This window comes from Gavia stellata, chromosome 7 (genome assembly GCF_030936135.1).
Source record: "Gavia stellata isolate bGavSte3 chromosome 7, bGavSte3.hap2, whole genome shotgun sequence".
Taxonomy (NCBI): Eukaryota; Metazoa; Chordata; class Aves; order Gaviiformes; family Gaviidae; genus Gavia; species Gavia stellata.
The window spans coordinates 27,288,136-27,309,079 of NC_082600.1; the positions used below are offsets into that span (position 1 = coordinate 27,288,136).

Genomic DNA, 20,944 nt, shown 5'->3' on the forward strand with positions numbered 1-20,944 from the left:
ATCTGGGCAACTTCCTGAAGTGCCTTGAAGGTGCTTATCACACTTCTGACACTTAACACTGGTAAAAATGAAGGCTATTAGAAAGCACGAGTGTCTATTTTTTGGGGCTATATCCGTTCTCCAAAAGGTGTTCACAGTGAATGCAGTCACAACATGAGGAAATGCAGTGGGATGGGTCTAATACACCCTGCAAGAGAGAGCAGCAAAGCTGGTGCGATACCGAAAGCAGGCATGATTCTCCAACTTTTCTCCCAGGAGTTCCTGATTCGCTCCTCCAAAGTCATCTGCTGTTGGGATACCACATTGATAATAACTGCAGAAACACCCCAGTATGTTTTTTAAAAACATTAAGTGTTCCAATATGCCTGATTGAGGATTCATCAGCCCTTGCAGGTACCTGCATTAATACCAGCCCCCCTGGGACCCTGCCTGTGATACTTTCCTGGCTTTATCCTAACTCGTTAGAGTTAACCCAAGAGCAAGCAAAAGTGAACAGCTCAAACCAGTCTTTATTTATATGCGCAGGGTGGGACAAATAAGCAAAAGCACGTGGTTGCAAAGCATTGCCTTGCTTGGAGCGGGAGGGTGAGACAGCAAGCCGTCACAGTGTCCTGAGGTCCCCTGATATTAAATCATCCCTCCAGCTGGGATGACTGGTTTTCCTCCACCATCCCACTGTGTGACTCTCCACAAGCCTGGCCAGGGGTGAGGAACAGGATTCCTCCCCCGGAAACACATGAGGAAGAAAGAAAGAGATAAAGACTCTCTTAACTGCGGGCAGTCTGTGAGCTACCGGCCAGACTGCTGTCACATGTCAGATGAGGAGGAGGAGGTAAAACGGTGGAGGGAACGTGCCTCAGGCAGCTACAGGGGAGGGCGGTGGGCCTGCCTGGTGCCACGGGGCCCGCTCTGGCAGGAGGGAAGCGAGGAGCCGCGTGGAGGGACGGTGGGTGCTCACGGGAGGCTGAGCGTATATATGTCCACGGCACCAGGGCCGTAAGCACCCACTGGGAGGAAAACCAGCCTCTGCAGGGATTTCTGAGCTGAGCCCGCACCTGATCAAGGAGAGCAAACCCGAGAAGGCAGGATCAGGGGACAACACTAAAAACCCCTTCGGCCCAGGCCCTGCGTTTGCTCCTCTGCTTGCCTAACTCCCCCTGCGACAGCGTCTTCATCCCTCTCAGGGTCTCTGGGTACTGCTCAGAATAAGCAACTCTCGCAGCTAATTCCAGGGCAAACACGCTCTGCTAGAGAGCGCTGCGTTATTTATTTTATTACTCTTTATTGTTTTATTGCTGTTTGTTTCCCTCCATGAGTGTCGCCACTTGCGGGAGCAAACACCCCCAAGGACGAACGGCGGCTTCGTGCCTCTGTGCAAAGCTCCAGCGGCTTTGCTGGCTTTACCGAGCCAGCCGCTGAGCTCTGCCCGCGGAGGGACGCTGCCTCCGGGGACGCGCCGCGCCGCCCGGCTGGCTCCGCCCGCACGCTGGAGGCGTCACCGCGGCCCGGTGGGGCGGGCAGCGCGTTGCCTAAGCAACCCCCGCCGGCTCAATACTTCCGCCTCGGCAGGCGCCATGGCGGCCGTCGCCGGAAGCGGGGGCGGCAGGCAGCCAATGGGCGGGCGGGGGCGGGGCGCTGAGGCGGGCGAGGGGGCAGCATGGCGGCGCCCCGGGCGTTGAGGCGCTGGTGGAGGTTGGCGCTGGGAGGCCGGACGAGGTACCGCTCTGCGGTGGCGGCGGGCGCGCTCGGTCCCCTTGGCCCGTCGGGTGTTGTCGAGTGTCGCCGTGTGTCGCCGCTCTGCGGCAGGGGGTCGCGACCGTGGGGGTGGGGCCTGAGCGCGCTCCCCTGCGGGGGGTCGGGCCGGCTGCCCTCGACGGGGATCCCTCTGAGGCTCCCCCTTTCCTCCTCTCTCCCTGAGGCAGCTGGTGTCCCGCTCCGCTGTGCCGAGGACGAGCGCTGCCCAGGCCTCCGCCGGGTCCTGCCTGTGCAGTTGGCTTCCCGCTGCGGTGGGCATCGTCCTTCTCCCAGCCGGGCCCGACGGAGAGCGACCCCAGCGAGGGACAGGTTTTCCTCAGCGAGAGCTGCGTGAAGGTAGGGAGCCTGGGAGGCAGCTCAGGTGCCTGTGGGAGGGATTCCAGGCTGCCTGGCCTGCCCTGGGCACATGGGAGAGGCGTTTGAGTGTTCACCAGTTTGTTGAGTAGGTCTTTTAACCCTCTTCCTTTTTTCTTTGCAGAGGCTGCTGGAGATCACAGACAGCTCAGAGTTTCTCAGGCTGCAGGTGGAAGGAGGTGGCTGCTCTGGATTCCAGTACAAGTTCTCCTTGGACACAGTTATCAATCCTGATGACAGGCAAGGACAAAGGGGTGTAGTGGTGGTCATGCGTGATTGATCTTTGCAAAGGTAATAAGAAGGGTGCACGTGACATGATAGTATCTTGAATTGAAGGGAAGAGCCTGTGAGATAAGGAGGGTGCTCAGGCTGTGTATCTCTGTCATGTATACAGCACAGTTAATGGTTAAACATGCTGCTTTTCTGCAGGGTGTTTGAACAAGGTGGTGCCCGTGTGGTCGTGGATGTGGACAGCCTGGCCTTCGTGAAAGGTGCCATGGTGGACTTCAGCCAGGAGCTGATTCGCAGCTCCTTCCAGGTGGTGAGCAACCCCCAGGCAGAGAAGGGTTGCTCCTGTGGGACTTCCTTCTCTGTCAAATTCTGACTGGACTTCCCATGGTTGGACACTGTCTGAAGACACTTCCTGGCAGTCTTCGGAGGTTTTTTGCTTGTTCTGTTCCCAGCTGCTCCCTCTCATCTCCCTTACCCTGTAACATAGCTGTTACACATGACTCCAGCTGTGTGTGTGTCTGCACTGAGCCTGTCTCCAAGACTTGTTGGCCTTCCTTTCAGAAACATGAAGTAGCTGTGAGCACGCACACGGGAGCATTTTCAGCGCCTTGTGAACCACTGGCCAGGTGGTGGTGACTTGCCTACCCTGTCCTGAACGTGGAACCACTTAACTGCTTGTCTCTGCAAGAGATGGCTGTATATATATATGTGTGTGTGTGTGTTTAGTGAAAGTTCTTACTAAAAAAAAGTCTTTGAGATTGATTGGTATTGCTCGTGCATTCCCACGTGGGTAGAATCCGGGTTCTTTCAGGCTACTGTTGCTTATCCCTTGTCTTCCAGCTGAATGGGACTCAGAGTCTCTCTCCCATACACCTCCCAGTGTTGCTGGCTCTCCACTCCCCAACTCATAGTGGGCTTTTCCAGATACTTTGCTGTTGTCTTACCCAGCAGGCTTCTCTCGGTCCCAGGAACCTACAGTGGTTTTGCTGTCAGTCCCTGGGATTAACGTTCTCACTTGTTCAGAGTAAGTGATGCTAAAAAATTGAGGTGGGAAGAATTAATAGCTTATTTCTTTTATTTAAAAAAAGAAAAAGCTTGTATATGTATAAAAAGAAAATATACAGTCCTCCATCCCCCAGTGCTATTTTAGACTGTTCCTAAACCTGACTTGGAATTTTAGGTCATACAAACTCTCAGGTTTCCTAGAGTGTCTGCTGCCTTCCCTTGCCAGCAGAAAGGGAGGTTCAGGTGACACAGGCAGAGGAGGATCTGGAGTACTACTTAAGGGTCCTCAAGTCCTTTTGACTTAGTTGTCTGAAAATCTGTTCCATAACTTGCTTCAGTATTTAATCTCTGTCTAACTTGTGCCTGGTTTGATGAAAGAATGAAATAGCTCCTTTCCTTTCTGAAACTTCCATGGACTGGGAAATCTAGAGGTTTCTGGAATAACATCCTTTTGATTAGTTGTTTTCTGTATTTTTTTTTTATCTGCCCCTAGATGTCTTTTAAATCAAAGTGTTTCACCTGCATCTGGGTGAAAGGAGAGATGGGGAAGCTATTTTTGTTCCCTCTCATGTTTTATCTGATCATAAGCAAATTGTCTAAGACTCGAGTCTTTCACGTGAGTGTGGGAGCACTGTATGACTTTGGTCTCAAGGAAACTGCTTATGGCAGACCATGAGATTTTTAAAACTCCGTGCCACAGGCATTTTTGTTGTTGAGCTTCCCGAGTGCCTTTCTAAACTAATCAGCAGTGCATACGTACAGCACTGATTTGGCTATTGATTTCTAGCACTCAGAGTTGATAGCCAGCTAGTTTCAGTTTCATCTGTAACTGTTACAAGAGTTCATGTGTGATCTGCTCTGACTTTGTCACGTGGGGAATATGGATGGGATTTGAAGCAGCAGCTCTTTTGGTTTAGCCCTTTTCTATTTCTGTTTCCTACAGTCAAAAAGTTCTGCCTAGTTATCTCACTATCAGAGGGAGCTGCGTGTAGCACTGTCCCATTTTGTAAAAGGGAGTAAAAGGATGTGATTAAGAGACTTATCTAAACTCCTGCAGGATATTTTGGCCCTTCCCTTATGCTCCCAGGTTTTGAATGTGATGTCAGCCAGAACTGCCTTTGAAAAGTGTAAGACCTAAAAGCTTGTGTAGGTAGAAGACATTAGATAAACTCAGTTTCTTTCAGATGAGATAACTGAGCAATGAAAGTTGGCTGGAGGAATTGCTTTCTGAACCAGGAAGTACAGATCTGTTCTTGATCTATTTCACACAGTCTGACCTGGTCAAGTCTCTTTTGGGATCTTTTGTGGGAAATAAAAAGTGTAGCAGTAGTGCTGGGGGGGTATCAAACCAGTTGCTACCAAGGCTTTTTTCCAAAAACTAAAGCCTGCCTTCAGCCCCTGTAAGCATGCAGCCTTCATCTTGGATTACTGTTCTTACTAAATGTAGATGTGCCATGTCTGTTCAACCTAGCCAGACTCCAGCTGCCTTCACTCACTCTGCACTGATGAAGTAAGTCAAGCAAGTGCTGTCCATGTGGAGTGCCGCCCTTTTCGGAGAATCTGCCTCTTCCCTCCCAGGGACTGTACAGAGGATGAGACTTTGGGTCCCCACCAGTGTCACCAGCAGGGTTGCTGTGCTGACCGGGGAAGAAGCTTGCATGTCTGGCTTGCTCTGCCTGCGGTTCTGGTAGTACTGCTCTAACTGCACTAGGTGGACCCCTTACTCCTTGGGAGTTGCTCCGCTGGACATGTACGGGCATTTCGACTTCTATCTGGGGTGAGGTTAGATCTGTTCCATGCAGGACCTAGGCAAGAGCAAAAGTTTCTTTGCAGCTGCCTGATTTGGAGGCAGGCTGGAGCTGAGTTCATCTCGTATTGCAGCAGTGTGGTCTCTAGATCAGAGAAACTGCTAGGAGCTGGAGAGGTTCCAGCTGTACAACACATTTCTCTTGGCCTCCTAGCCCTGCTTCCTGGGAATGGCTATAATCTACTGGCCAGCTCCCAATAGGGAATGGGTGCAAAGGGCTGTCTGTCACCTCCAGAGTCCTCCTGACTCTTAAAAAAGCCTGTCAGTACATCAGAAATTGAAAACTGTCCTTGTCCATGAAGTCAACAAAGGGGGGTGAAGGTGACCTTGGTGAATTTTGGCTGTGTAGGCAGAAAAGGCTAGATCCTGGCTCCTATGGAAGGAAAAAAAACAATCTGCAAGGTTTGTACACTGAATAGCCTTAGGGGCCATAGGTGGCACCACACAGTAGACTGTGGGGCAAGACCAGCGTTGCCAAGAGAAGGGTGCAGAGGATTAGATGGGGGATTTGCTTCTGCCTGGGCTGTGAGGGACTGCCAAGGCACGCCTGTGAGATGGCTACAGTGTGGAGTAGATGGAAGCCCTTGTACTGAACCACTGAGAAAAAGCAGGAGTACAGAGCTGGAGGTGCTGCCTTTGCTTCATTGCAAATGAGAAACTGCAGTGGAAAATCTTTCTCTGCTCCCACATGAAGAAGGAGGATTCTCTCAGTTCACCCACCTGACAAGGAATGAATGATCAAGAAAGGTATTTATGGAAACCTACGGTAAGGTGCAACTTCAAGGGAAAAGGGCACAAATCATCAGTGTCACTGACAGGCGGGTAGAAGAGTATGTAATAGAAATCCTCGCTTCGGTGAGGGCTTGTTGGAGGTCTGCAGGGATTTGTTAGTAGACAACCAGCACATCCTCAGCCTGTGACTCTGGCTCTGTTCTTCAAATTAGGTATCCACCATCGCCTGTTAACTGTGGGTGCCTCTTCCAAGCTTCAACCCAGGCCGTGGTAGAGAAAAGGCAGATTTGTCATGCCCTTTTCTCATGATTTAGGGATATGTATGGGAATACCATGTTCACCTTGGTGGGCTTCTGTGAGGTATTACTTGCTACAAAGAGCATTTGCGGGTGAGTGGCTCCTGTAAGACTGAGGGCCAGCATAGGGTGGATGTTAGGGGAACAACTGGCCCTCTCACCCCAAAATTTTCATCTGCAAAATTTTGCTGAGGTCAGTCCTCTCCATTGTGAAATTCTGTGTCTGTACAGAGCTGTTGGGTGAGTCAGGAAGACAGCTAGGGGTGAGGAGCCAGTACTCCCTCCTAGTGACACCCACTGGGGCTTCTGCTGCCCCCACACAGCAGTATAATTTCCTGCCTTCTTAGGGCTTGCCTGAATCCAGCACCTGGGGGAGGAATCACTGAATGGTGGAGGAGGCAATAACAGGAAGGCAGAAGTTCATAAAAGAAGGCTTCTCTTGTCTGTGTCCTACACTGTGAAGGCAACTGCTTTTATATCAAGACTGTCTTCAGCCTTGCAAGCCTTTTGAACATCCACTGGCAGCTGGAAGTGAAAAACAGAGTAGTATAAACCCCACTATTCACATCCTCAGCTGAGACTGGCCAGAGGAGTTTATTGAATTCAGAGCAAGCATGCTATATTTCCAGGATGAGCTGCTACAGCACATGCTTGAGGATGGAACCTCATGCTCTCTCCACTAGCAAATGCAACAGTGGAGTTCGTTAGCAGAGGGTGTGATAGGATGTGCACAATTTCGATGCTTCATTCTCTTTGCCTGTTTTCACGCACACCAGCTGAAGCGCTCACCCAGCATTCACCATGCTCCTCTGGAACGGAACGTAGCTGCCAGAGAGACTGGCAGCAGAGAAAGGGATAACCTTGTGTAATAGTGTGTTTGATAACGACTGTCAGCCAGCCTGGAAAAGAACTGCAATTCAAGGAGACAGAGCATTGGCAAGAATAAACTGCAGCCACCTGTATTGTATCAAACTCTTCCATTTGGGTAATCTTTTTATTGCCTTTTTTTTTTTTAAAGAGGATGAATCCTTGAACCAAATGCCATTAGGGGCTAGGTGCAGGATTAATAGTGCAGTTTGGATCTTGCTGGGTTCTGAGAAATATGCTTGCTCAGCGTGGTTTCCAGGATTAGGCTGCAACTGGCAGATATCTGCCCAGGAGACAGCTCAGTAGATCATGGACTTGGGGTGGGTTTAGCATCCAGCTGTGGACAGAAATGAAGCTATTCATGACAGCGAGATGGGCCATTACTCCAAGGCTGTGATTCCTCACCCTGTGGGGAGCAGTTTCTGTGCAGTGCTTCCTGCCTCTGGCCTTCCCAGCACTTGTACGGCTCTTAATATTTCCTGCTTGAGCAATAAGAGTTTATGGTCTTAGTCTTTGTGGTTGATTAGAGCCCAAGTTTGTGCCCCTGTTTTAATCAGTGCTCATTTACCTTTGGCATCCTTCAGAGGAACAGAATGGTATGTCTTTCAGTTGCCATGGAAACAGTGAGACTAAATGCACATTTCCATGGCAACCTGCCATTATCTTCAGCTCTATCTGTGGGTCTCATTTTCTGACCATGGGGGTGGGGTGGTGAAAATGGAACTTCATCTCTTAAAAAAATACAAAATTTAAAAAAAAAAAAGGGAAAAGAAAGATGCTACCACCACCATCACCACCACCCACTTTCCTCCTCTGGCTCAGGCTTGGGGTCAAGAGAGGCCCGTGACTAGTTCCACCTACCCCATGCTCTGGGGCTCCGAGGTATTGTCTTCAGCCCCTTCTCTCCTTCACCCTTCTAAAAATAGAGACATTCAGAACAATTTGATGACAGTGTTCCAGCACTTCTCTGAGCTCTTTGTTTCCTCAACTAACGCTCCCAGAAAAAGCCCTTGAAGTTAATTGAACTTTCAAATGGGTTCCAAAGGTCAACATGTCCCAGTTCCTTTTGGTCCGAAGGGCCAAGGGTTAATTACGGGGTCTAAGACTCTGAGGAGAAGCCTTTGTCCGCTGGGACTGGAGGCACCAGGGCAAGTCACGTTAACCTCAGGAGCAAGGGACCTTCTTGCAAGGGGGACAGCATGGACTGCTCCAGGAGGTCTTGTCCATCAGAGAGTTAGGGATCAAAGGTGATGCTTATCCATTTAATGTGCAACTGAGGGGATGCAGGGCAGAGAAACTAGGTGTTTGCTGTATGATGGGTCTTGCAGCCCCCCAGCCAGAAGTGCTCTTGGCCACTGCTAATATCTCTGCCTCCCCCAGCCACTGAGTCAAAAAAAGGACAGAATCTGCTGTACTTTGAGCAATTGCACACAGCTGTTCCTTAAGCTCATGTTCATTATTTTTGCTCTAGCTGGCTTGACCTTTAGCAAATTCCTTTTATTCACGGTCTAATCTTGGTTACTGAGGGGAAGAAGCTTGTGTCTTGCACTGTTCTAGCCTGATGCAATAGAGTCATCCGTGGACAGGATGTGGTAGAGCTCTCCTTCCACATCTGCCCCACTAGCCTTTCACAGGTGGTGAAGCAGAAGAAAATAAAGCTCTGTCTGCTCAGGAGTTAGCATGGAGGCAGATGTAGTCTTCAGAACAGGTGAGGCAGGTGCTGCTCAGGTACAACTCTTTTCCTTGCTGCGGTCTACCACAGCGCTGCTTGTACATGACAGCTGTCACAGTCAGCCTGGGTGTCTGTTGTCTCATCAAGGGGAGTACAAAGACCAGAGAGCACTGTACATTGCTGAACTTTCATGATTTTGCTCTGGAAGAATTACTGCCTGGACACACTGCCAGGGTTTGGTTGGGAGCTATCACTTGGAAGACACACTGAGAGTGGTCTCTGAGATGTGGGGCCCTTGTTCCTGAGCTGAAGTGCTGAGCACTGGGACAAACTCTGCATGGTTTGCGTGGGCAGAAGGTTGCGGGAGGATGTGCTCCTGGTGCCAGACTGTGCTGGCTTGGCTCTGTGAGGTGCCATGGCGGAGAGTACAGAGGAAGGTTTGCTGTATGTGCTCCATGTGTGAAGCGGTGGCAGCCCTTCGGCTGCTGTGGGGAGCAGCGTGCCCCATTGACCTGCTGCACAGCAGCCTGAGAGCAGGGACAGCCTGGGCTCCTCCTGCTGAGGACCACTGCAGGCTGGCGGGCTTGTGCCGCGGGCTAGAACCATAAGGAGGGTTGCCTGCAGTCTCAGTTGTAGCCCTGCTGCTGTGGCTCACAGAGTTGGACAGCCGGGGTGGCTTTAGGCTCTTCCCCTCATGTCCATAGCGGCTGAGCAGGTGTTGACCGAGGGAGCGACACAGCCCCTCGTTCAACCTGTCCTTGGCACAAAGGGTCAATTCTCCTTGCCGGCATCCTGTGCTGCCTGTAGGCAAGGGTGGCCGTGCTCTGGCCGGTGTGTCCAGCGGGCTGCGTGGCACGCTTCCCCTCGACTCCCTGCCTACCCATGCATGCTTGTCACAAACTTCAGACCTGCAAGATTCATGTTAAATATAGAAACTTTTCGGGGAAGAGCTAATAGCATTTGGAAAAGAGAATTCAGTAGCTGCCTTTGGTGACAAAGGCAGAAATAACGGGGCAATGCTATTGTTAGCAGAACTTTATCTACCAGTGCCTGCAAGAGCTTAGTGGGGAGCAGGGAAGCCGTGGGACTGCATGGCAGATCCCTCGGCCTCTTAATAAAACACTTCCCCCTGCTGCTGCTATCCTATGTTCCCAGATAACAGGCACAGGCCAGAAATAGGACTGCCGTGGTGAAATAAGTTCCTTAATCCTCTTCGAGCTAAGCGAAAACGTATCAGTGAAGAGCCAATTCACAAGGGAGAGCTGAATTACATGGAAAAAAATTGTGTCTGCAAATCAAATGGAGCTCCAGCACTGTGAGAGAGCGAAGACAAAATGGGCTGGTATGGGAGAAGGGGGAATATCCCAGAGAGATGCTCAGAGGTGGAAGGCAACAGGAGGTATCTGCTGAGCCTCCCCCAGCTCTGCTGCAGAAGCACACGTTTGTGGATGGATGCGGCTCTCAGAAGGTGGGAGGGCACTTACAGCTGTCCAGGTATTGTAAGAGGCAAAAGAACCTGGTGAGACCTGGGAGCCACTGAGAAGACAAGAATTGGTGAAGGGATGGGGTGTAGGTCATGTAGAGAAAAGTGAAGAGGATGGAGGAACAGGGAATGGGCAGCCAGACCAAGGGGGTTCAGGGGCTGAGCAGAGTACATGCCTGTGGCCGTGCCTGCTGGGTAGCCATCCCCCCAAGATACAGCCTTGGGGGTGCCAGATCCATGAAGCCACTGACCTGCTCTGCTTTGCGCTGGTTGAACTTTGGATGGCGACAGCCTGTGGGGAAGGACTCTCAGCAAACAGAAAGTTTCAGAGATGAAAACCAGACCTGCCAAAGGACTGGAAAATTACCTGCTTTTCAAGGAGTGGGCCCCGTTGGCCTGGAGAAAAGGCAGCAGATCTGAAAAGCAAGGGTGCACAAATGTGTTACATGCTTAGGAGCATGTGCTAGTTCTCCAAACAAGTAAAGGCTCCTGTTGTAAGGAGTTGAGGAACAGACTTCTGCTGCTTGAGGATGCCCTGTTCTACAATGTGCTGGGCATTGCCGGTTGATGTCATCTCGATCCGTGCTGGATGTGATAATTTTACAGGGCAGATGAGACCACTAGAAGTGTCAGGTTGGGAGGGCTTCCTAAAGACTGGGGCTTGGGGGTGAAAAGAGGGGTCCTAGCTCCCCTGAGGCTGGTCCAAACACAAAGTAGTTCAGCAGAAGGACAGCTTATTGAGAGAGTTGTTTCTCCCAAGACAAAATGAAGGCACACCTTGCACAGCATACACTATGCTGGGCACAGAGAGGTCTCACTCACTGCCTGAGCTCCTCACCTAATGCTTAGGTGTGAGGGGCTTGCTACCCTTGTCCCTGCAAGCTTCTTGTGGTGCAGGGGAACCTGATCACACCCTCCAGGGATGCTGTTTTGTGTCGCTTGCTTTGGAGTCTGTGCTCCCTTTGCCCCCTCCCCTCCTGCTCATGTTTGCCAGATGCATTTGATTTATACATACTCATTCCCTTCCCCACAGGAATGAGTTTTGGTGCGTGTCGGTTGCGTGAGAGAAAAATTGATAGAGCAGGCTGCAGAGCAAAGCAGCTGGGATCTTTCTTAGGAGAGCCGCAGTCGTTAATTATAGGAGTCTAACTAAACCCCGGCGCAGGGAAGAAGCATTTTCTACATCTCCCTCCTTTCTTTTGTACCTCCCTGCACAGGTTGTCACATCAAAGACAGGATTCAGGGATGAGTGGAAACGACACCCACCTTTTTGAATAAAAATGGGATGCCGAGAGCCAGGGAGCAGGTCCCTTTCTGGCTCCCTCCTCTCCCAGACTGGATGAGGGGCACTGCACCTCTCCCCGGTGAGGGCTGCAGACAGCACTTTTCTGTCCCTTGGGCTTGCTCTTGCCTCTTCCCTGCCTCAGGCAGCATGGTGAATCAGCTGCTGCCTTACTAAAGCCTCTCTGGTCTGATCTGAGCACCAGCCTCCTCTCCCCGGCTCAGGTCTGTGCAGCCCGGCCAGGACCTCGGGATGGCAGGTTCCCCAGGGGTCTGTTTTATTAGCAGAGTCACCGCAGAGCTGGGTATTTCAGTTACAAGCAGCCTCACGTGTGCATCACAGGCAGAACCAGCAGCACTGGAAAGTGTTTTCTTTGTATGAATTTACCCCAGAGGAAAGAGAGTGGGGGAAGAGAGGGAGGAAACATAACCTGGACAACCTTAAAAGCCTAATACTCCCTATGCGTGTGCCTCTCCAATATGTTTCTGGCTGATGATCCCAGTACAGGCCGTGCTATTGCCCTGTTTCAGAGACTGCCTACACAGATAACCTCGTCTTAACATCACTGGCTTGCTCACAACCTTTGCTCATGTCACTTCATGACCTATAATATCGAGATAAGAGTGCTTGCCACAGCAGGAGGCTGTCCGCATTAACAACTAAGCGATACTAAGAGGAAAGAGGGCTATGAACATACCTAGGGTAGATAAAGATGATTTGGTCTCTTTGCAGAAGAAAGTTGTATGTTTTTCTCAAAGTTTCACAGGGCTGCCAGGAGATGTGTGTGCCTAGCCAAGGGAGGTACTGTCATCAGAAGCTGATTTTGGTGCCCCAGATGGATGCTCCTGGCCTTTCGCTGGGGTCTGGGCAGGGAGAGAAAGCAAGCGGGGCACCGGCTCACTAATTAAGGGACTTTCTCTCTCTGCAGCCTTTCTGCTGCTCAGAGGGGGAGGCAGAACTGGTGCCTGATGAGAGCCTCTCCCCTGTGCTGGGACCCCTCTTAAAAGCTGCTAAACATTAAAAAAAAAAGAAAAAAGAAAAATCTGTGAGGGCTTTGATAGTCCTTACAAGAAAGTGAAACAGAAGAGCCTTTGAGCTGCATGTATAAGAACAAACCTCTGTATATTGCTGGGGGAAGAAAGGCTGGTGGAGCCAAAATCTGGCAACAGTCCCCAGCTGGTGAGGGAGGTGCTTTTCTGCCGCAAGGTCTTGTCACGATTGATGCAGAGACAGAGAGAGGAAAAGCACAGGATCCTCTGTAGGCAATAACTAGCACCTCAAACCGACTGGGGTTTCAGTGGGATGGGGAGGGCGAGCTGGCACTTGTCTTTTGCCTCCGCACAGGGGCTTGGCCCTGGGCTCACCCCAGCAGAGGCACCCAGCCTCACCACATCACCCCTCCTCATGGGAGACCCCTTCCTGGGGGTGGTGGGAGCCTCCCAGCTGGGCAGAGTCCTCCTGCTCCGCATCCCCTGGGTTTCCATAGCAATTGGTGGTGTCAGCTGCATGGGGAAGCTGATGGAGGGAGACGAAGGTTTCTCCCCATCCTGGGCCAGCAGTGGGGTGGGAGGAGAAGAGAAGCATCTTGATGCTCCCAGTGGGGGTAGCAGCACCTGTGCTGCCCTAGCTCACCCCCAGCCAGGCCAGGGCACGAGGGTGCGATGTGAGTGTGTAGCCCCCAGGGGCTCTGCAGGGCAGGTTTTGGGGGACTGCATGCACCCCAGAGCCAGCCTCACACACTCCCTGCCCTGCCAGGGCACCCTCTGGGGGCTACTGATACCGAACAGATACCACCCCTGATTTTGTGTCCCCTTCTCCTGCAGCCTGCATCTCTTTCCCCCACAGCCTGGTCCATTTTTCCCCCCTTGGCACATTGTCAGTCAATGAAGTCAGAAATTAATCTTTGGCTTTAATGGAAAACATGGTGTGGGAGCCGGAGAGGCACAGGCAGCCTTGAAAGCAGCATTTTTATTCCCAGGATGGGGGAATGGGCCACTGGAGTAAAACCCCACGGAGGGAAGAGGGGTCAGTTGATGGAGGGGAGTATGGGTATCCAAGGCAGCACGCCGGCAAGAAGGGAAGGAGTGTCCTGGGAGAGCTCCCTGTACCCTTGGCACCACGGGGAGAGTGGATTTCATCATCTGCTAACCATGCCCACCCCTCCCCACACAGACAGGAGGAAAGGGGAGACCTGCCCATTCGAACCAAATGGAAAACCTGGGGGGGACTTTCAGAAAATAAAATAAAAATGTCAGTTCAAACCCCAAATGTTTCATATTATTTAGCATCTAAAAAAAGAGAAATTTAAAAGATAGGTCAGCTTTGAGATGGAACTGTCATGTTGAAAGAAAGCCAAGCTACTTCATTTAGAAAATGTCTAAACAAAATGTTTTGACATTTTCAGGAAAAAATTATCCCGTACATTTTCAGGCAAAACTTGCTAACAAATGTGACTGAAAAGTTTGGCATCCTGAAAACTGCATTTTGAGGCAAGCCTGGCACGTGCCAAACCTATTTCATACACTCCTGGGCACAACCCAGGTATCTGAAGCACGGCGGTGCCGGGCAGAGCCCTGAGAGCTGCCTGGGGAGCAGAGCTGCCCAGGGATGCTCGGCACAGGCTGGGCAGGTCCCGGCTGTGCCCAGGGCAGTTCCACCTGGCTGCCTTAGGGTTTCACCCTGACCTGGCTCCTGCCAGCACCTCTGTGCCTGCAGTGGGAAGGATGGCTCAGGTACCCATGGGTCAATGTGCCTGCTCCTGCCTTTGGCTCAAGCCACAGCTCTGCTGCAGAGGTGAAAACTGGGTCCCTGATCATTTTTAGCAGATGATGGTGGGGAAAGGAACTATAAATAAGCCAGAGCCATCCTTCAATGGCTCGTGCAGTGTGGGGAAGAGAAACACGGAGGTTTCTGGCATAATCACATTCTTGAAAGGGGACTCTTGGAGAACCCGCGTGCCTGATTTCCTGATGGGAGATATAGGAGCAGGCACTGGCACAAAATACTGTATCCCTGCCTGACCTATTGACAAGTGTACATGTTTTTCAGTAGTGCTATTAGATGTCAAGGGGAAATTGCCATTTACAATGGCAGGGTACCAGTGTACACTGAGACCTCTGGTCTCAGGTGGCACCTCTGCTCTGGGCACCAGCTGCAGTAAGGCTTTGGCCACCGACACCCCTCTCCCCCATTCCCACCTCAGGCCCCTGGTACCTTAGAGAAGCTTAGGGCATGTGTCGGGGGGGATTTCACAATTGCCTGCACCAGGCAGGGCTGGGCTGTCTGGGCTTGTTTTCAGCTTGATAAAGCAGATCTTTACAAGGTATGCCTTTGAGGTGGGAGGGTGACCAAAGCCAGTGCCAGGCAGGACTCTGCATCATTTCATGGTTTAAAGAGCTTAATGCTCACCCATCTCAATAGCCTGTTCTGGCACACTGGGAGACCTGAGAGTCTCTGACCTATTTCCATGAATTCGGCATTTTCCCATCTTCACCACTTCTGCTCCCGCAGCCCAGAGGAGGGAAGGAGGGGCTTGGCTGAGGAAGTGTGAGGAAAATGCATCTGCAAAGGTAAGAGAGAAAAAAGCAAGCAGCAGATGTGACTCGAGCTGTCTGCAAATCCCCAGAGGGACCAGAGGACTGCTGAAAGCGCCTCCTCTGAAGCAGCTCGCTCCCGGGAATGCCTTGTCTCGCTGCAACAGGCTTGACACCAGCACTCCCAAACCAGTGGCTGCTGGAAGGCAGTGGGAGCACGACGCGTGCCCTGAGGACCTCTCAGCCCTGACAGCTGCCAGCGACCTTTTCCTTAAGTCAAAGCAGGCTTCAGGGTAAACATACTTCCCTTCTGGGGGGCTGAAACATCCCCAGGGCCTGGCTGCTCCAAACTAAGCCATATGTAACAGCAAGAGATAGTGATAAAGCTTCACCCCAGGGCAGAGGTCTTCTCTCTGTAGTTATTCCTGCTTTAATAGAAAATAGCTCAAGAAATAAATCTGGCTCCTGCCCGCAGCCTGGGCCAAGGCTCCTCGCAGCAGCCAAGGACCACGGCTGGGTGCACGGTGGCCGCTGTGGCAGCTGTGTAACCCGGAGCAGAGGGGTGGAGAGGCAGAACAGCTGCTCTCACTGCCCGCCTGGCTCCCAGCGCCCCTGTCTGCAAAGCCTTTCAGAAGAAAACGCTGTCTGTTCTGACATTTAGAATAGATTAAAAATCATTACAGGCTCTTCTGGAACATTTTAGAAGGTGAAGCTATTGATTTAAAAACTGAACATCAGTTTTGCAAGAGAGGTGAAATCTCCCCGGCTTCCTCCCGTGAACATGAGCACCTGGTCCTGGCTGATGGCAGGAGGATGTTTATCACTGCACCGCCCTCCATCCCCAGTTCATCTCAGCCCTACCCCCCAAAAGCCTCCCAGTATGCAGAAGATTTTCAATCTGTTCCATTTTTTGTAATGAAGTCGTAAGGGCTGACTGCATTGTCTGCGTGCCAAGTGTTTGTGCCATCAGGGAACCAGTGGCCCGGTCCTCAGTGCCCCACGGGTCTCCTCCTCCCTGCTCCCTGGCTTTTTACACACTGAGGACCCTGTGTTCAAGGAGCAACTTCACACCCACCATCATTTATACCTCCTCCTGACTTTGCTGCCTTGACCTCAGATGCCATTTCCCCCCAGCACAGTGTAGCATCCCGCTCTGGCTCATCGTGCTGATGGCAATTAATAACTTTACTGGTTTCAGTCTAAGCACAAAGGCCCTCCTCTTCATGCCTCCTCTTCATACCTGCACACTAACCTGCTCCAGCTTTGGTTGCAGAGTTGGAGAGCTGCCCAAATTTTCCCCATTTGAGCTTTGCCCCATCGGCTGCCAGGACTGCTGGGACCTCCACTTTACTCACCAGCCAGATTCTTTGGGAGACGAGGGGCATCCAGCCTACCACAAACCTCCCTTGGTAAGTACAATGGCTTATTCGGTACCTCCGACAGAGATGCTCAAGCGCACGTGTCCCTGCTGTGACATGGGTTCGTGGCCTGGCCTGTCTGCGAGAGCTGGCTGTGCTGTGACACAGCCTGTTTCGCATGGCCCCGTGGCAGCAAGACAGTCAGAAAGTAGGGGGACTGGTGGGGACCTCGGTCCTGGGGCATTTAGGCAATACCTCTAGTGAAGACCTTTCGTTGCGCCAAGATGAGGCACCAAAGACATCACAGCAGTGTTACACCTGACACAGGGTGACAGCCAAGCTGTTGCCAGCTTAAACAGACCCATGTGCCATGATGGCTTCAGCTTGACCCTGATTTCTTTACCAGTCTGGGTGTTTTGCACTCTTGATGAAGGAGCAGAAGTGGTGGAGTGCCAGGCACTCCCGACGCAGGCAGCAAGGGCTCGGGACCCCCCTATCCTCCAGGTGCTGAGCAGGAGGATGACCATCTTGCACCTGCCCTGAGCCCCCATGCTATGCTCGCCACCAGATGCCAGCCAGCTGTGCTTGGGCACTGCATGGGGCTCTTTGGCAGCATTGATGCCTCCCTTGCTGAGCTCCTCAGAGCATCTCCATGCCTGCCAGGAGCAGGCAGGTCCCCCCTGCAGCAAGAGGCAGGACATTAATGCAGGGAACCGCAGCGGTGCTCAACCCCTCAAACTTCTTCCCCCGTCAGCAGAAGTGAAATGAAATTGCCTCTGCTGCTGGCTCTGGAGCGAGCTCGTATCTCTTGGCCCCTAATCAGGGCAGATATGAAATTTCTTATCTGTTAAGTAAAACGGTGCTGCACTTCAATCCATCCAATTATTTTTTCCAATAAGCATGAGTGAGGGGGCTGGCGGGGCCAGCCTCGGGAACTCATACAGTCAGCAGTGTGCTGGTGGCAGGGTGGCCCTGCCCCGGCGGGCATCTCAACCCAGTGCCCCACACAGGACCAGCCAGAAACACATCAAAGCACGTGCTCTCCTGGCTAGCACGACCCAGAAAGGGGTCTGGGGTGGGGAGCTAAGGGTGTCAGGCTGACAGGCAGGACCTTTGCAGCTTGTTGCCTACCAAGGACACGTCCAGAAATCCCCCCAGCATGGCCACAGACCTGTCCCTCACTTTAGCCCAGACTGGGGGCACCCTGTGCTGCAGGCGCTCTGCTCCGTACTCGCAGAGCAGAGATAACAGGTTCACCATCAAACACCAGTTTGTCTTCAAAGCCAGCACAGCTGTCACCAGAGGAGACCCATTCACCTCCAAGAGGGGGGTCTGTGCTCAGCCCCAGAGCCTGGGGACCATCTCTAGTGAGCGCTCAGTTGAGACCACAGGATCTAACCCAACAGAGGCAGAAAAAGCTGATGGCTATGAAGCGGCTTTCCTGTCCCTGGTCAGAATTGAGCCCTGTCCCACAGCATCCGATAACTGGATCACCAAGCTCCAGCCTTTCTCCATTCCCAGCAAGACAGCAACCCACATCCTCTCTTCCTTGCTACTTGGAAGTCAGCGATGGCGTGGCTAAGTGTAAGGGAGGATCAGAGAAGCTGGCCTGGCTGCATGCGGCGTTGATGTGTGGGCATCTGGAAGTTCTAGATGGGGATGGGGGCATAGATGCAAGGGAGCTGCCAGAGGAGGAGGAATAAAGATGGGACCAGAAGGTGGGAGAAAGGACACAGGAGTCCTGCAGGAAGGGGAAAAGGGACATGAGCCAGAGGAAGAGCTCTTGAAGGAGAAGTGACAGGGCAAGGTAGCAAAGGAGATAGAAAAATGAGACAAATGAACTCATCCCAGAAGTGTTCTCCCTGCATCATCCTGCTCGCAGTCACGCTGGGGAGAAGCCCTGACGTCGATTTACCAGGTGCTGCAATGGCTGCAGCCCCCCACTATTACCCCTGTAGCCATCCCTACACCCCAGGGCACTGGCCAGGAGGGGGTAAGGCCCCCTTGCTTTGGCACAGCTCTGCCGGCTGAGCAAGATCCCCAGGAGGGGTGCTTGCAGCTTGGGCTCCCGCAGTGGCGGGGCTAAAGACAGAGTTGGGGACAGTGCCATCAGCCACCAGGGACTTGGGTGCTCCTTAGGTGCTCAGAGCGGCCCTGATCAGATTTTGCTTCTCCTCCCCTCACACCTCGCTTTTCACTCACTGCCGTGTTCCCCCAGCACCCCCCTGTTCCCACAAATCCCCTGCATCTCTCCCCTGCTCCCCCAGCCAGGGCTCCCCCATCCCAGTGGCTCTGACAAAGCTGCTCCTGGGTGCCAGTCCCCAGCTTCTCTAGCCCTTGCGGGGTCACCCTGCAGGGACGGCATGCTGTGCAGTGCCCCGTGCATCCCAGGCAGCAGGTGAAGGGTGCCAGTCCTCCCTGCAGTCTCCTGGATCCTTCCCAGCACCTCGCTGGGCCCAAACAGTTCAAATGGGAACTGAAGCCCCGCTCTTGGCAGGGGGAGCAGGCACCAGTTACGGATTTTACTGCTAAACTCTGCGTTTCCAAGGAGGTGATGGTGGAGGCTGCAGCGGGCTGGAAACCAGGGACCTCCCCTGCGACAGCAGCTCCTACAACAAGCATCTTCACAGGCCGACACACCAGCGGCAAAAATAGGATCTTCAGGTGGAGTGCGGGAAACAGCCCCTGCTAGCCCTGATGCCCTCCCCGAGCCATTGGGCTCTGTGCCGCCTTCACAGGGACCCTGCAGTTTGCCTGAGAATAGCCAAAACACTGGGAACGTAGAAGCCAAGCCTCAGCTTCATGAGATGACAGCTATATTTTTTTTTCCTCCAACCTTTTAATAATGCCAATAAAAAGTGCAAAATAATTCAATGCACTTCAGCGGTTAACGTGCATACAGTCACCAGTTAATTGGGAAACCGTTTTCAGGGAGGGGTTTGCAAGCTTCTGCGTTAGCAGGGGAAGAAAGAGAAGCCTATTCATTTAGGGCAGAAAAAGTTGATCTTGATCTAATTGATAGAAATAGCGATTGACAGTTTTTTTCTCCAATCTTATGAATTCCCAGCTTTGAGTGAAATATGGAGTCTTTCCTTTCTGACTGAGTTTGTGTGAAAGGTTTTTGGGGAAAACCCAGTATCTTTGCTCTCTGACATAAGGCAGGAGGGTAGGAACTCTGCCCCAGACAGGCAGCTCTGGTGGGATGCTCAGCACTTACCCTGAGCTGGCCCCAGCAGGAAAACCTCAATTAAATACCTGTCAGACTCAGGGACCAGGCGCGTGAGCACCAGCAGACCACTCTGGAAAGGCAGCCTTGCTCCTGGGTAAAGCAAAGCTGGGTGATGCAAACTTTCTTCGAGGTTGTTCCCAACATTTTCTAAAAGGTTTTCTCTATTTAAACGTTAGCTGAAAAATGGATTTGCTCTTGAGTCGTCTGACTGAGCAGTGGGGAAATTAATGCAATAAAAATGTAGCTATGTAGAAGAGTTCTCCGCTGACCTCTCAGCCTTTCTCTGACGGTAGTCTTTGAGTCTGAACGGGATTAATTGGGTTTTCTTCCCCGTTAAAGAGGCAGGCTTCTGCTCATCCCCAGCCTGCCTGTGGCTGAGCCGAGCTTACGCCGTGTCCTGCCTAATGCTGCCGACACTGCCTGGATGGAAACAACGGGCTACAGAAAATCTGATTTTCAGGAATAGGCAGCTCCTGATTTTCTGTGATCAAATTCCAGCCTGGGGGGCTCATTTGGACCCAGGGTTATGCAGCATCCCTTGACCTTTAATACCTCTGGGCACTTTACCAAAGCACCTCGCAGGGAGGAAGGATGTTCTGGGAGGAAGGAATGAGGTGCTAAAACCTGTCTTTAACATCTGAGTCACAAGATGGACTTAAGCATTTTTCCCCCCCCTCTTTTTTTTTTTTGTTACTTTGTGACACGTTATTAGAGCAAAAATACCTGTGAACGAAAGGGAACAATTCAACGCTTTGAAACCTTAGGCCAGTCCTTTGGTGGAAGACCACTTTAAATGCTAAGGGAAATATCCCATGTACTGGTTTCATTTCAGACAGAAACCCCATATACATTATCAAAAGTAACTGAACAGGTATGAACAGGCTTGGCCAGCGGAAAACAGACACAAAGGGAGGGAGACAGTCTATTCCCCTGAGAGACCAGCCCCTAAAAAGAGCTGAAACACACATGTGTTGCTAAAACATCTCTTTTTTGCACACAGGACTTGCTGGTAAAGGTCCTCCTGACTTGACATTTCAAACAATTGCATTTTAGACCAGCCAGGCTCAAGAGCACACAAGGGAGGCGTCAGTCTGGGCTTCGCTCTAAAAAATGCATGTGGGTTGCTTCGCAAAATAACTGCGGTGACCTCCCGTTTGTCAGCCTGGCAGCGCCGCGTGTGTGATGGCCCCTTGGCTGTTGCTGGCAGGGGCATCCTCATCTGAAGGAATCGGGGCCACGGTGTAAGAGCGTCTGCATTGTTGAGGAAAACAGCGTGCCAAGAACTGTGGTGCTAAATTTTGAAAAAGGTTTAATGAGAAAGAATTTCCTTTAATAATAAT

The 20,944-nt window shown here is 51.9% G+C and overlaps 1 protein-coding gene across 1 annotated transcript; it reads left to right on the top strand.

Moving 5' to 3' along the window:
• Positions 1-1,657: 1,657 nt before the first annotated feature.
• ISCA2 (iron-sulfur cluster assembly 2) lies at positions 1,658-3,102 on the top strand. Its single transcript, XM_059819864.1, has 4 exons — positions 1,658-1,716; positions 1,923-2,091; positions 2,234-2,349; positions 2,539-3,102. Exons 1-4 carry the CDS (start codon positions 1,658-1,660, stop codon positions 2,711-2,713), a joined length of 519 nt encoding a protein of 172 aa, XP_059675847.1. The 3' UTR covers positions 2,714-3,102.
• Positions 3,103-20,944: the final 17,842 nt, after the last annotated feature.